This window comes from Dermacentor albipictus, chromosome 5, assembly GCF_038994185.2.
Source record: "Dermacentor albipictus isolate Rhodes 1998 colony chromosome 5, USDA_Dalb.pri_finalv2, whole genome shotgun sequence".
NCBI classification, from domain to species: Eukaryota; Metazoa; Arthropoda; class Arachnida; order Ixodida; family Ixodidae; genus Dermacentor; species Dermacentor albipictus.
In genome coordinates this window covers 151,251,352-151,267,772 of record NC_091825.1, presented here as the reverse complement: position 1 = coordinate 151,267,772, position 16,421 = coordinate 151,251,352, and the positions used below count along the sequence as shown (strand labels likewise).

At 49.9% G+C, this 16,421-nt stretch overlaps 2 protein-coding genes across 11 annotated transcripts in view; one reads left to right on the top strand and one right to left on the bottom strand.

Moving 5' to 3' along the window:
* Window positions 1-16,421, top strand: part of Dys (Dystrophin) — a 488,311-nt gene that overhangs the window by 32,388 nt on the left and 439,502 nt on the right. The gene's annotated exons all lie outside the window — the stretch shown is intronic.
* LOC135903771 (uncharacterized) lies at window positions 409-10,646 on the bottom strand. Its single transcript, XM_070538959.1, has 2 exons — window positions 9,001-10,646; window positions 409-467 (listed from the first exon to the last, which is right to left on the bottom strand). Exons 1-2 carry the CDS (start codon window positions 10,595-10,597, stop codon window positions 409-411), a joined length of 1,656 nt encoding a protein of 551 aa, XP_070395060.1. The 5' UTR covers window positions 10,598-10,646.

Below are 16,421 nucleotides of genomic sequence, written 5' to 3'. Positions count from 1 at the left end.
CACGCGAACGTGAGAATCAACGTAAGCTTGAGCGTGAGCAAAAGTATGAGAGAGAGAAGGCAGCACTGATCAAAGAGATACAGTATTGTGATCAGTTATTGGCACAGAGACAACGGCTGTCTGAGAATTCTGTACGTAGTACAGAGCGAAAGAATGAGGCAGCATCGAGCGGATTTTCGCCAGAAGCCGACGAGAAGAGTAGTGCCTGTGAGATTAGCTGCAGATTCATAAGTGAAGGGAAAAGGCTAGCTGCTAACGATGCCTTAGTGGCAATAGAGGCCGTTAAAGGCCAGAGTGAGAGCGACGAGGTGCTGTGCCAACAGATGACTGTGGAGACAGCTACGCCAGCTGCGAACAAATTGGCACAGTTACCGCGTGTGTGCGTCGCTGGTAAGGTTAGCGGGGTTGCTAGTGAGGAAAAGGGTACTGTTGGCGCGACAGAGGCGAGCACCCATGTAGAGCCAGATCTGCGTGCAGAAGTGAAGTGCGAACTGGGCGATGCAGTTGAGAGTAGTTCTCGGGATGGCGAGCTCCGTAGTCCACGAGAGAACAACTGCATTGTTCAGGGATCGGTGCGGCTCTCCGCCAGTCTAGATAGCCTAGATAGGGATGGTTCACTTATTAATCATTCGGACTGTGCGCGTGAGACAGCGATCGATACCGACGGGCTGTGTGCCGATGCACAGCGTGAGCTGGGCAATGTAGCAGAGGGCAGTTCGCAAGAGTGCGAGTTGTCTTACTCGAGTAAAGCCTGCTGCATTGTGCCAGAGTCGGTTGAGCTGTCCGCCAGTCGAGGCAGAGAGAATGTTGATTTAAATGAAAATCAATTAGACTGTGCGGGTAAGAGACCGATCCGGGCCGACGAGATGTGTACCGGCCAGCACGAGGCACGAGAAGGCGACATGAAAGTGAGTGCGAAGAGAAAGCGCCGTAAAAAGAAGCGCAGTAAAGACCGGAAGACGGTAATTAATGTAGCGCCGCCAAAGATGGCGAGAAACCCAAAAGGGCAGGGCGCGAGGAAAAAGGTGCGGTCGTCACGGACGATGTTGACGCATCCAGAACGTTCGAGCCACCGGTCAAAGGGGGACCGCGAAGAATGTTCTGCACGGACGCGGACAAAGGGCACGAGGCAGTTAAACTCCTCGTCGTTCCGTAGTTCTTTTCATAGCTCAGCGTGCAGTTCGAAGAAACGCAAGGTGGCAAGGCGAGACCAGGTGGGGAGTAGCGACGCGGTCAATCGAGTTTGTGTTGAAAGCGGGGCGCGAGGACGCAAATTGGCAGGAGACCGTAACGTCTTGGGGGAGCTGATAGTTAGTCAGCCCTTTTGTTGTCTCTCGGCAGCCAGAGTAGCTTTCAAGCCGCGACCACCGCGAGGACGGCTCAGAGTATGAGTCAGACATAAGCGTTTGGAAAGGGAGGCCAAGAGAGCTTCCGTAGAAGTAAAGCGTGTTATTTTGTTTTATTTTGAGCATCGGAAAGTTTTTCGCGAATTGAGACTAGGATTTCTTTCAAGGTGTAAGGTTTGAGCTTTGTTTATGTTTTGGTTTGAGAAAGCTCCGAGATTTGAAAGATGCGTTTTAAGTAAACATGTAGTCTTGCGAGATGCTCATTGATAAGTAAATAGGCTTTCTTCTTGTAAGTGTAAGTAACCTGAGTGTCAGGGTTATTGTTGAGAGGCCTATCGTAACGCGCGTGTGTTTTAGTTAACCTTCTTTCTTTTTAAGTGTTTTGAATTTTCTAAGGTTAAGCGCGTAGATTTTCAGTGAGTGCATGATTTGCACTGAGAAGCGTTCATAGTTCCATTAGCGCGTGTCCTGTGTGGACGGAAGGAAGCAGACTTTATGACTGGGTTGCTAGTGTGTGTGGAGGGCAGCCGTATTCTGACTTCTTTAGTGAGCGTGCGTGGAGAGAGTTAGTAGAAGACGCATCATTTTAAGGGTTCTGCGGAGTGTGTAAGTCCCGCAAGTTTAATTGTTCGTTTACGTCACGTGTCCTGTAGGACTTTCAGGGAAGAAACGTGAGTAAGTGTAATGAAGAGTTTGCCTACAACACAAGTATGCGTTCTGGATAGTGACCACAAGGCTAGCGCGCTTGTGATTACTCACTTGTGAGCTTGACCAGATTGTTCAGTGGTACCAATACGTGCGATAAGTACGCCACTGCGATAGATTGGAAACATGCTGTTCGTGTAGTTAGGCCACTTAAGTTATGTTCGGCTGTTTTCATTTGTTGTTTGCATCGTCAACGACCCTTTTGTTTTGCAACAACAATAGTACTCTGGTCTTGTCGGCATTCGAGGAGAAATGGATGGCTGTTTGGAAGGGTGGTTACAACTGTTTTGTCAAAATTGGGGAACTAAATGATCAGGGTTGATTTTGACTCAGTAATAGCCTGGCGAGTCAGGGGTGAAGAGCCTGCGCTTACGCGTGGTGCAGCGCTGTGTTGTTTGGTTTGTTTGACGTATGTTCTCCAGGGCCCAGGATCCCGAGGGTTGTCAAACGAGGCTCGACCCCAGTACCCTGCAGCTTCTTTCGGCGTTCCTCATGGCCAGCGAATTGAGTTCACCGGCCATTCAGAACAACCGGGGCGAGGACGAGCTGTTAGATATGGAGCTGTTTCCTGCGATTACTTCGAGTTCCCCAAACCACTTCGAGTCGCAGCACAGCTAATTGAGGAATGCCGAAGCAGGAAAGCACATTCCAGAGGAGCGGCCGAGCAAACAAGTTTAAGGCAACAAGTTCACGTGCCAACAAGTTCGTGCGCCGCCGGGATTAGCAGGTGGGCCTCGGACAATGGAGCATGAGCAGCCCTCCCCTTCTCCTCGTTAGAAGTGCATTGCCAGTCTGCGAGGCAAGACCGCAGAGAGCCGCCAGGTGTGACACCGCGACACGGGCGCCTACCATTGGCTGAAAATGGCGTCATCGGAGCGGACTCTCCCATTGGTCAAACATGACGTGACTTACAGTGCTCGAAGGGTTTATAAGAAGCCTTCCAGAGAGACCTGAGCATTCTGGGACATTCCCTGATTCCCTGATTCACCTCTCTCGAACTTCTTGCCGCGGGCCGCAGCGTCCGAGTTGCTGCCGGCCCGTAATGACTGTACGTCTGTTACCTGACGCTCACCTCCTTGTACATAATGTAGAATAAACCCTCCCAAGTTTTGGGTTTTCATCCCGACGTCCGTCCCCCAACCCCTACAGTGTGTGTGTGAGGTGCCTGTTTCGACCGAAATCGCAGCACGCAGATATTCGCTGTTTCGGTGTAATGACGCATTACTGCGGCGGGATTTTGCTGCTGAACTACTTCCTCGTCGTGTCTGTGTCAATTGTAAAAGATCTTAGAGCGCTGAGGGGTGGGAGGGCAGGCGCGATCTTTGAGCTGTCTGTAGATAGCTTGGTCTTTCAACACCAATGTCACCTAGATACCACCGTCAAGCCAGCGTGCTTGCAAGGCCGCAATGTCATACAAGTGGACTGGCGTTTCCACAGCCAGAGATACGAAACTGGGAACGCAGTTAATGCCGCTGCCCGCTTACGCCGTTCTTGTTGTCTTGTATGGGCTATGGGCAAACCAAAACAAGATTTCTGATCTGAGTTACACCACAAAACACACTGCTCGCATATGCGACAAAGCAAGTCATGCATTGGATTTGGATAGTTTCTCTACGAACGCATTAGTACGCATCACGCGAACAAATACATCTTACATGTGTATATTCGAGGGATCGCATAGTTCACATTTTCATCATGTCAATAACTTTAGAACAGGATGGGATCGGGCTGCCATGCATAGGCAGGGAGCACATAACGACGCTCAACACGCTTCGTGCGTTGGTTTAGAATTGTAAAATAACCGCATTCGGCACAAATACATTGAAAGTCATTTGTTGCATGTGTGGCGCACCTGTTCGGGGCGGGGAAATCGCAAATTGCAAGTTCCTCTCGTTCACCCATTCACTGACTTCCCGGTGCCCGAGTGCAACATCTGTGCGACCAAAACGTTTTGACAACTCCGCTCACTCACTCACTCACTCACTCACTCACTCACTCACTCACTCACTCACTCACTCACTCACTCACTCACTCACTCACTCACTCACTCACTCACTCACTCACTCACTCACTCACTCACTCACTCACTCACTCACTCACTCACTCACTATAAAATAACCGCATTCGGCATAAATACATTGAAAGTCATTTGTTGCATGTGTGGCGCACCTGTTCGGGGCGGGGAAATCGCAAATTGCAAGTTCCTCTCGTTCACCCATTCACTGACTTCCCGGTGCCCGAGTGCAACATCTGTGCGACCAATACGTTTTGACAACTCACTCACTCACTCACTCACTCACTCACTCACTCACTCACTCACTCACTCACTCACTCACTCACTCACTCACTCACTCACTCACTCACTCACTCACTCACTCACTCACTCACTCACTCACTCACTCACTCACTCACTCACTCACTCACTCACTCACTCACTCACTCACTCACTCACTCACTCACTATAAAATAACCGCATTCGGCATAAATACATTGAAAGTCATTTGTTGCATGTGTGGCGCACCTGTTCGGGGCGGGGAAATCGCAAATTGCAAGTTCCTCTCGTTCACCCATTCACTGACTTCCCGGTGCCCGAGTGCAACATCTGTGCGACCAATACGTTTTGACAACTCACTCACTCACTCACTCACTCACTCACTCACTCACTCACTCACTCACTCACTCACTCACTCACTCACTCACTCACTCACTCACTCACTCGCCCAATCACTCACTCACTTGTGCAACTGCGCTACGATAGCATTATCAGGATTGGCACACTCGCGCCTTTAATTGCACTGCCTCCAGTGACGTCTTGCATTACGTATAACATTAAAACTCTTACTAGAGCACATATCGTGCACTGGTGTAACCAAGTTACGTGCTTTGGTTTCCTGGATGGGCTCATATTTGATTACGTCATCTCCGGGATCAGCCCATGTTTTGCTCGGCGAGAGAGAGATAAAACTTTATTGTGTCCTTGATGGGGTTAAGGGGTGGCGGGGGTCGGGAGGCTAACCCCCAATCCCCCCCTTCCTCAGACGGCGGCCAGTTCTTGCTTCCTGGCGGCGTCTTCGGCCATCCGGACGGCCCAGAGCTGCTCCTCTGGGTCCAAGCTGAGCAGCAATGTCTCCCACTGCTCGGCCGTACTAATGATGCGTGTGTTAGTGCGGGAGGTGTTGGTGGGTGAGGCTTTGGGGCATTGCCAAATAATATGATTGAGGTCGGCGCGGGCTTTGCACACTTTGCAGAGTGGTGAGTATGCATCGGGGTACATGTGGTTGTAAAGCACGGGGTTCGGAAAAGTTCGTGTCTGAAGGAGTCGCCAAGTGGTGGATTGAGACTTAGTCAGTGTTTTGTGTGCTGGGGGGTAGCGTAACCGCTCTCTGCGGTAGTGCAGTAGAATTTCTCTGAACGTGACCATTCGGTCCCGCGCGTGACCGCGATGCAGAACAGAGGGCTGGTCGGGATCGGAAGACGCAGGAGAAGGATGATGCGCCCGGTGTGCGAGAGCTCGGGCGGCATCGTGGGCGGCTTCGTTTCCAGCCAGACCCGAGTGACCAGGGGCCCAGATGATCTGCACGCGGCGTTGCCTTGAGAGAGGAGTGCCAGAGAGAATCTTTTGCGCTTGGGGTGCTATCAGTCCTCTTGCGTAGTTACGAATGGCCGTTTTTGAGTCGCTGATGATGCAGTGTGCATTGGTAGCCGCGTAGGCTAAAGCGATGGCCGTTTCTTCGCCTACTTCGGGTTGCGTGGCGAATATTGATGCGGCCGCGGAGAGGTGGTACTGCGAACCCGCGACTGCGACTACCGCCATGGCGTTTTGGTTGGGGTAGTCTGCTGCGTCCACGTAGGTTACGTCAGCGGCTTGGTCGTAGCGCTTTTGTAGTTGTTTAGCTCTTTCTGCACGTCGCTCCGGATTGTGTTCAGGGTGCATATTACGAGGTATGGGCGGGATAACTAGCTGATCACGAATGTTTGGAGGGATGGGTACTTTTGGTCCGAATTGGGTGGTGTAGGTTATGCCTAGGGTGCCTAGAATGTGCCTGCCCGTGGTGGAATTGGCAAGTCGTTCGTATTGGCTAATACGGTGCGCTTCAATAAGCTCGTCTATGGTGTTATGAATGCCTAGGGCGTCCAGTTTCTCGTTAGAGGTGGTGATGGGAAGATGTAGGGCTTGTTTATAGGCCCTCTTGATCATGGTATTGAGTTTGGACTTGTCAGTTGCATTGAGGCTAAGGTACGGGGCGACATAGGTGATCCTGCTCAAGGCGTAGGCGGTTACCAGGCGTATAAGGTTGCTTTCCTTCATGCCATGATGTCGATTTCCGATGCGTGCAATGAGGCGAGTGGTTTGGTGTACATGATTATCTAATTGCTTGAGTATCTCCGTGTTTCTGCCGTTTTGTTGGATGCGTAAGCCAAGGATACGAATGCTAGGTACTGTAGGTATGCGTTGCTGGTGCACGTGGAGTTCTATCTCGGGTGGGTGAGGGTCTGGACGTCGACCTCCCCAATTAGGCTTGTACAGAAGGAGCTCCGATTTCTGTGGGGAACACGCCAGGCCGCGCGGTTCTACGTATGCAACGACCTCGTTGATGGCTTGCTGCAGCGTGTCTTGGATGTCCCCGTCGCTGCCTCCGGTGACCCACAGGGTGATATCGTCTGCGTAGAGGCTATGCTTGAGGTTGGGGATGCTAGCTAATGCAGGCGGTAGTCCGAGCAAGGCCACGTTAAACAGAAAAGGGGATAGAACCGAACCTTGCGGCGTGCCTTTACTGCCGAAGTGAATAATTGGCGACTGCAACCCTCCAATGGTAATGGTGGCCGTGCGACCTGTAAGAAAATTCTTTACGTAGTTATAGGTTCGATGGCCAACCTGGAGTTGGGCCAGTTGGTTCAGTATGGCCTCATGCGTGACGTTATCGAAGGCCTTGGTTAGGTCTAGCCCCAAGATGGCTCTGGTGTCCAGCCTGGAGGTTTTGTCGCCATCGATAATTTGGTGCTTGAGCTGAATCATGATATCTTGAGCAGAAAGTTTCGGGCGGAAGCCAATCATGGTATTGGGGAAGAGGTCGTTGTCGTTCATATGTCTGTGTAAGCGTGTGAGGATGACGTGCTCGAGGACTTTTCCGACACATGAAGTCAGGGAGATAGGGCGGAGGTTTTCGAGTAGGAGGCGCTTCCCGGGTTTGGGAATCATAATAATTTTGGCTTCTTTCCATTGTGAGGGAAGGTTTCCAGTTTCCCAGTATTCGTTAAAATAAGCTGTGAGGGCTAGTATAGAATCCTCATCTAGGTTGCGAAGCATTTTATTAGTAATGCCATCAGGTCCCGGGGCTGAGTTAGGGCGGAGTGCGAGGATGGCTTCACGTACTTCTGCTGCTTCTATGGGCACGTCCAGGTGGTCGTTATCGGTGCCTGTGTATGGTGGAGCGGGTGTAGTAGGTTGAGGTCCTATGTATCGGTCTATCAATTCTTGAAGAACTTGTGCGTCCGTGCCAGAATGGGTGTGAATAATTTTTTGCAAGTTGTGCTGTTGTGTGTTCTTGCTGTTAGCCGGATCGAGGAGGCAACGGAGGATATTCCACGTTTTGGGCAGGTTTGGTTGCCGCTCCATGCTGTCGCATGTGCTGTGCCAATTTTGACGAGTAAGTTGTTGTGCGTAGTCTTCGATTTCAAGGGTGAGAGTGCTAATACGTTTCCTGAGCGTTCGGTTGAGCTTGTTGCGTTTGTATCTGCGTTGCAGACTGGCGAGGGCTTCCCACATATGCAGTAACTTGCTATCTGCCTCCTGCAGATTGGCTTCCTCAGGAACTAATTTAGTGGCTTTGCTCGCGTTTTGCAGCAAGGATGCGACCCAATCTTCGTAAGGGGGTTGGGTACCCGAGAAAGAGGTGAGGGCTCTGGCCTGCCGGAAAGCGTCCCAGTTCGTTATGTGGAGTTCACGACCCTTAGGCTTTCGCGGGCCCGCTCGAACTGTTGTTTGGATTAAATAGTGGTCACTGCCCAAGTTGTCTTGTGTGTTGATCCAGTCTGCTTGTGGAATTCGTTTTGCGAATGTCAAGTCCGGAGTAGTATCTCTGCTAACGCTGTTTCCCATACGAGTGGGAGAAGTTGGATCCGTGACAAGAGTAAGACCTAGATTCTGTCCGTCAAGCCATAGTTGTCTTCCCTTTCGGCGGTCCATTGGGTATCCCCATGCCACCGCAGGGGCGTTTAGGTCCCCTACGATGAACAGGGGGGCTCCCCTAGCTAGTTGATCTGCTTTGGTGAAAAGTCGTAGAAACCTATGTTGTTCTCTGGGGCTGCTGTACACATTTAGGATGAAGAGGCTCTGTTGCTTGCGCCTTGCAGACGGGATGATCTCCAGAAAAATGTGGGCTGCTGTATCAATGCCTGTGTGATGCTGTATAACCGGAATGTTTCGCTTAACTAGTGTGGTTACTTGGGGCCTGCGGTTATCATTGCAAACTGCGGTGTATGCCGCGTATCCCGACAGCTTAGCCGCTTCTCCGGTCTCTTGTAATGCGATAACATCAGGGGAAGTATGTGGTGCGAGAGACGTAATGTATTGCTCTAAATGTGCTCGCTTTCGCCGGAAGCCCCGGCAGTTCCACTGCCAAATGCAGTAGGTAACACGTTCTGGATTACTCGCAGCCATCTTTGTCGGGACGCGAGTACGGCTTCTTTAGTGGACCTGCTCTGGGACGGAGTAGGGTGTTTTCCAATTCTGTCAAACGGGTGTTGTGATTTTGAGCCAATGTTGCGACCATGTCTTGAAGCACTTTGCGCGTGTCGTCCATGTCTTCCTGTCGCTGTTGTTCTCTTGCCACAAAGGCTTGCTCAATTCTGGGCAGTAGTAGCGTTTCTAGTTTCGCCGTAAGGAGGTTGTCCATTGCGCGTTCGAGAGCTTTTGCAATGGAGGCGTCGAGCAATGTGGCAAGCTTACAATCTAATGCTTCGTTCAGGTTGCGTTCTATCCGCTGTTGCAGCTCAGTGAGGGCCTCACAGTTGACATTTCCTTCTGAAGGGTATGCTGGTGTTGCCGCTTTTGAGATTGGTTCGAGAGCTTTGCGTTTGTGCGAGGTTGGTTGTTGGGTGGTTTGCCGGCAATCTATTGCAGGAACAGGAAGGATGTCTGCATTTGATGGTAAATGTTTGGGTTGTGTGTCTGCAAGTTGTGATTTGACATTAGCGTTTTCTGTCTTGAGTTCTTGTATCTCAGCACGTAAGGATCGGAGCTCCTGCATGAAGCTGTGCGTGGTAGCGTCACTAACTGTGTTCACTGGGGTTGCTGTAGGTTGTGTGGTGTGACCTGTGTGGGAGACAATGCTGGCCCAGCTTACCTTGGGGGGTGCGTCTTGCACTTTGACTGTGGTCGTTCTAAGGCTTGTGTTTCCTTGCTGCTGCGGCGGTGTTGAATCCGGTCCGCTCCCAGAGTGACTGCGTCCTTGTGACTGACTGCGACCTCGGGAGCGGCTGCGTCCACGAGACCGACTGCGTCCTCGTGGATTGCTGCGTTCGGGAGCCTGCGGTTGTAGTGTTGACTTCGGTGTTGGCAGAGCTGAGTCTCCATTTGCAGAAGTCGATGGCCCCATCTCCTGGTCAGCTCCTTGTTGTCCCAGTCGTAGGCGTTCCCATCGTCGTTGGAGTAGGAGGTGTGGTGTCTGGAAGCGGCGATGGCAGGACTTATCACCAGTCGGGTGGTCTTTGCCGCAGAGCGCGCAGCAAGGGTGACAGGGATGATCATCCGGTGGATTTACTGTGTCACAGCTTTTGCATTTCTTCTGGGTTGGAGTGGGGCATACATCGGCCCTGTGGCCGACGGTCCCGCAGATGTCGCAGACCTCGATGCGCTTCTTATGTAGATAGCATTTGTATTCTGCTCCGCGGTAGTAGACATGGTACGGTACTTGCTTTCCGTCGAATACGATGAGCACTGAATTAGTCTTGCCCATGCGTCGGGCCTGCAGAATCGTAGGGTTCTTCTTGTAAATGAGACTGTTGGTAATGTCTTCGTCCGTGTCATATGAAGGGATGTTATGTATGACTCCTTTGGCTGTGTCCTCCGGCGGTGTGACGTATGCTGTGGCAGCGTAGCGGACTGCTCCGATGGGGAGACTGCGGATGCGACAGTATTTTTCGGCGTTAGACATTATTGGCGTGCTAACTACAATGACATTATTATCCGTGCATGAGCGGTAAATGTCGTCCTCTGCTTCTTTGGTTGTAATGCCCGTGATCTGTAGTATTGAGTCGCGTATCTGGGCGTCTCCTAGTTTGGACACGTTGAAACCGTCTCTTGGGCGTATGACGATCTTGATATCATTCTTCGGAAGTCGTGGTTGCCGTGGTGCGCGTCGGCGTAGTGCGGGCTGCTCGGTACTCTCGGTGCGTGCGCTTGCTGTTGCATGGAGGGATCCGTGTATGAGTAGCGATGATGCCTGCGTAGTCTGTCGTTGCTTACGGTGGCTGACAAGCCACCCTGCTTCAACGGAAACTTCTTCGGGGGCTATTTTCGTGCCTTCAACCTCTACTACCTCCATGACGAGGGGAGGGGCTGCACTTACTTGATCTCACGAGGGTGCGAGTCGTTGGGCGAAGCCCTCGGGAGCCAGGACTGCGACAGCGACGCCGTGCACCTTCGTAGCTCGGCGAGAAACCGAGCCACACCAAACGCCGGCGGGGGAGGCAAATAACGCTTCGTTAAAATAAAAAAAACAGCAATGGACAAGTCGTTGCTTTTTTATGCCCTTCGCCCACACAAGCGGAACTTGCGGGAAGTTGGGCGGCCGACGCTCCAGGTAACGCGCGATCAGCGCTGGAGTTCGTGCCCTCTGCTCGACTATTTCGGAGCAGGTTCCCGGTCTCTGCAATCCGCCCGGCCAAAAACGCCGCGTAGCCCCGCCATTTCCCCCGGTTGTTTCCGCGGGGAGCTATAGACAGCAGCCACGTGGAGCCTATCAGTCGTTCCGTCGGGAATCGCTCCTCTTCTGCGTCGCTGCGGGGACCCTGCGACAAGTACACGAAAACTGTGCGCTAGTCGGAGGTGGAAAGGCGTGTACTATACAGCCGAAGGCCTCCCTGCGCTGAGCTATTTCAGTTGGCTGCGAGGCGACCGTTACGGGGCAATTCGCGTTGCGGGACTGCGCGATTTCGCTCAGTCGCCGCGCCCTGCCGGGGTTGTCGCGAACGTAGCCCCCGGACGACATTTCGACAGGTGCAGCTATCGTTCACTTCTTGGGTGTAATGGTGCCGCAGAGTAAAAACGAAACGGAAAAGAAGGCATGGCAAGCAACAAGATTGCCTTGTTTTGTTTCCCACCAATGGCTCTTATCCACTGCGGGGAAGTCTCCAAGAAGTAGGTGGCATTACAAATGTGTTTTAAATAATATTTTAATCAAAATGAAACAGAATATTATGATGTGCACATGGATGAAAGAAAGAATATACAAAAATAACAAGAAAACTATTTCGGAATAAAATGATTCAAAGGAAGAATAAACACGAAAGAATCAATATATAAGTTTTGTAATTTAATGACGTAGTCGTTTTCTGTCCCTAATAAAGTTGTATATACGCAATATTGGCGTTTCATGGCTGAATACCAGCGGAGACGCCCTCAGGGAGAGAACGGCTGGCGAAGTTAGTCATAGCTCAAGCTAGTGAGATGAAACTTCTAAAATTTTTATTTGACCTTTCTTTTTCTACTTTTTTTTTATACAGCGACGCCGTGAGGCCGGCATTTCTCGTGTCCGTGTCCATAAGCAAAAAAAAAATTACCGACGATTACGTTACTTCCTAATGCGAAATTTGAGCGCAGCAAATAAGCTGTTTCACCTTTTCGATAGATTGAGGCAAAGCAATCGAGCAACACATGTATGCGCTATCACAGAATTTTTTTTTATTTTTCACACGTATTCCTTTAACAAAGACTCCACTAACAGTTCTTGACAGTCATGAAGGAAGCTTTGTGGTCGGAGAAATAGACTGATATATGTTCGACTTGGTACACTGATTGCCACCGCACAGGGGTTGCATTGGAGGAGGAGCGAAGAAAGGAATTAAGTTCGAGCCGGCGCTTTGACAACCGGAGACTCGCAGGAAGAGGGGGGAGGGGGGCGGCGTGTACACCCAGCGGCAAACGATGGGGGCAGAAGCGCGCGCAGCAAGCGGACAACACGATAAAGGGAGGAGGGAAGAGATAGCAGCGACTGACTGATGCCGCTGACGCCGATAGTGAGTCAACCCCAGCTGCGGAGTTGCTTTCAGGGACAACGCCGCCGATGCCGACACAAACAATATGATACCCTCGCTTCCGCAGCGCTAAGAACCAGGTCTAGCCGTGGGAAGGTGGTCACGTATTCGTCGACGTGCCGGGGCCTACGTGAAATAACCGGCGCGTCGGCAACTGAAGAGCACCCTATCCGCCACACAAGAACAGGGGGGGGGGGGGACCCTTTCCTCCTCTTTCTGCATGGCGGCGACGGTGTTCTATGCAGTCATGTTATCTTGACTCTCTAGCGGCGTCAGCGGCATCCAGCGGTATCAGTCGGTCGCTGCTAGCGCTGGGGGGATGAAAGGGGGGCGGAGCTGGTTACGAGGCCGACGACAACGCCGACGACGACGCGAAACCCAGGAACGGACGCCAAAGAGCTGCGCTCTAAAATGTGGGCCGGTCATGGAGGTAGGGCAATACCGGACCGACCCGCGCTGGAGGGGAAGCAGGCTTCAAGCACTCAGCAAAGTGAAGCGAAAAGTGCATACATTCTTCGGAACCGCACATACAACACACAGCGCAGCGTTCGTTTCAATAAAGAACAAACACAAAACAAGCATCCGAACCGCATTATTGATGATAAGGCGCTCCTGATAACAGTGCGAAGCACGTAGCGTTACCCGCATACGTTTCTTGGCAAAGATAATTGTTGCGCAAGCTGCCGTTGCGACGGCAGCTCGCTACGTGGGGAGTGAACAGCCTGGCAACTGATTTTACTGTTGTTGCAGCAGCGCTATGGGCAGGCAAAGCATAGCGTGGACTCCGGAGGGGCAGCGTGAATACGAGGAGCGGCAAAGGGAAAGAGAAACGGTAATACGACCAGTGGCGGCGTGCTGTAATCATTACTCCCATTACTACCATCACTCTAAATTAACATTACTCTAGTGCAATTAAGCATTGCATACCCCCTCAGCAGTTGTAGTGCCGGTTTTCAACAACTTCGCTGGACATCCACTTTGGCAGGGCCGGGATGGCAAGTCAATTTTTATGCGGCAGGATAAAAAGAAAATGCTCAAGAGCTTCTGGTACGTTGAAAAAATGAAGTCGGCACTTCCTTGGTTTGAGAAGAACACAACGGAAACATTTGGAGAATAGTCAAATGAATAAAAATATTATAAATTATTAAAGATTGAATTAGCAAATGACCTCGAAACTATTAATAAATTTTTCAACGGATAATCAACATCCCTATGACATCGTCAAAAAGAGGCGGCTCAGGGAAAACGTACGTCAAGAATTGAAAAAAAAAATGACTGCAAGTTGTTTGAACCGTATTTCCAAAATGGTTCTTGTTTCGTTCAAGATGAGAAATAGCGGTAGAATAAGAAAAAAAATGATGATTACCCATCAGATGAACTCAAAGGCTGTAATGATGATAAAAAGAAACATAATTAAATTCTGGGGTTTCACATGCCGAAGCCACGATATGACTATGAGGCACGCCGTAGTCGTGAAGGATTAATCATGACCAAATGGTTGTATTGTACGTGTGCGCAATGCACGCCACCACGGGCGTTCTTGCATTTCGCCTCCCGCTTAATGCGGCCGTCGCGGCCGGGAATGAAGCCCGTGTCATGGTGCTTAGCGGCGAAACGCCATAGCCGCTGAGTCAACACAGCTGGTGATTATTATTATTATTATTATTATTATTATTATTATTATTATTATTATTATTATTATTATTATTGTTGTTGTTGTTGTTGTTGTTGTTGTTGTTGTTGTTGTTGTTGTTGTTGTTGTTGTTGTTGTTCTTGTTGTTTAAACACGAACACAGACCAACTGTGGGGGAAAGGCCGGTAACCGGGTGGCAATCGAGCAAAAGCATAATGAAAATGTACGAAAGAAACCGACCGTAAATAAAATATTGCGTATTAGGCGGTATGTCAAGCTTGTTATTTATATTTCAGTCTCTCTCTCTCTCTCTCTCTCTTTTCTGTGGTGCCATTGCCTATATGAAATAAGAGATTTTGCACGTGTGTTAACGGGATCTTCCTTCCTGTCACCTCTTTGTTATGATTATTATTATTATCATTTTTTTTGCCCAACAAATGAACCCATACTCCATACGAAATCGCCAAGCTTTTCGTACATACGCGCCTATCATTTTCACAGGCGCCCTTCTCATCATCGCTATGTTAGAGTGAGTGAGTGAGCGAATCGAAACGTTATCTGGCAAAAAAGAGATTCCAATAGTACTGGAGACTTTCCATGTTAAGCGGCCTTGCGTTCTGGGACCACGACGGCTCCTTCAGCTCGTGCAATGACCCTGTCTCGGACAACGGGACATGAGCTGAGAAACACGGCCTCACCTTTCTTCTGTCCTCTTTCGGGCATGCCCATGAAATACGGAACAGATTTGCTGGTTCTTGCATTTGACAGACAAGTTAGTATATTGATCCGGATAAATATTGTGTAGTAGTGGCGGATTAGGAAAAGGCTGTTAAATGTCAGCCTCCGTCGGGCTACTACTTGTCATTTACTTAGGGATTTGTTTCTTTTTTTGCCTTTTCTGGTGGTGTAATTGTTTGGCGTCGCTGGTGGAGCCTGCGCTCTCCAAAAAAACTTTTTTTATTACCTACAATACTGAGGCCTTACAATGCCTAACATCGCGGCAGATCAGTGGATAATTTATGTTGTGACGTCCGTTACAGTACATGTACTTCATCCTTGGCGGGCTGAGGAAATACATCAATGAGGCTGTGTGCCTTACTTTTTATTGAATGTGATAGCATTATAGGCGACCTTAATTCGCTTTAGAGGTATGTAATAGAATATATGGCTCGATGGGGGCCAAATGCGAGACCGTCCGTGCACCGTGCACTGGGTGCACGTTGAAGAACAACAGGTGGTGAAAATTATTCCGAAGTCTCCCACTATGGTCTGCCTCATAATAAACAAGTGACTTTAGCACATAAATTCGCAGAATAAAATAAGAAAATGCGGGCTAATCCCGAAGACGGGGCGCTCTAGCAAAACATCTCAAACCGCTAGCTGTTGGGAGAGGAGAATGCCAAAAAACTGGCGCATGACGCGCGCGTTGGCAATTTAAAAGAACGACTTTGGCACGAGCAAAGCATGCGCGCGATGGCGTCTGTAATGATTGGATCATTGGGTGCTGTGCTGGAAGACAGGGGTTCGATCCCACCATCGGTGGCGCATACCTTTGTAGCATTATAGAGGGACTTCAACCACTTTGGAACTATCTAACAGAAAACTCGAGGTGTGCTGAGCGTACGCGATCGCATTTGTGCGCGAAATCGCAAGTTTGTGTAATAGAAGCGTCACTTTGGTAAATGAGACTGTGTAAGGGCACACACGCGCCGCAGCTGTCGAGGCGTTACAATAATAATTATCTGTCGCATATTTAAAGAGTTCGCGGGGCTAACTTTTGGTCTAGGTTTTCTTTCTCATTTTGCTCATTATTGAAACTGACTTTCCATGCACGTTTGCAAAAAACTGCTTTACTACTGCAATGCTTTCAGTTCACCCCGTGTCGTCGTTTTTCAGTCATTGAACGCTTTTTTGATTCACGAACAAGGCAGTGACAAAGTTGTCACCAATTCCAGGTGCGTCCAACTAGTTCACTGATTCACTCACTCACCATTCGTTCATTCATTCACCGAATCTGCTCGAAACTTTAAAAGTCGCTAAAGGTGCCTATACGTTGAAGTTCGTTAAAATGAAAGCTTTGGTGTGATACGAAACTGTTTTGAAATAAAACTTTAACGAGCATTATTTGCTCTTTTGGAGTATTTCAACGCAGAAGCGTCTTTTTATTGCGTGGTCTCCTTTCAGCCTTCTGTCAAAACCTTTGGATGATATTACGCAACCACCGGCAAGGAGCTGATACGGTCAGGAGGATTGGAAGAAACGAAAAATGTGTCTGGCGCATTCCCAGCCGCGTACTAATTTCTCTGCCTTCGCTACCGCGGAACTGAGCTCAGACTTGCCAACCACATGTTTGTTAATCCTGTTTCTTTTTCGTCGTTTCTTATGTCTGTACCTCTGGCCCGCTGTCTCACTCGTCGCCGTTACCTCATTCCAGTGTCACGTTGTTTACACGGTTAAACCCGGCAGTGTTCTCTTGCCCG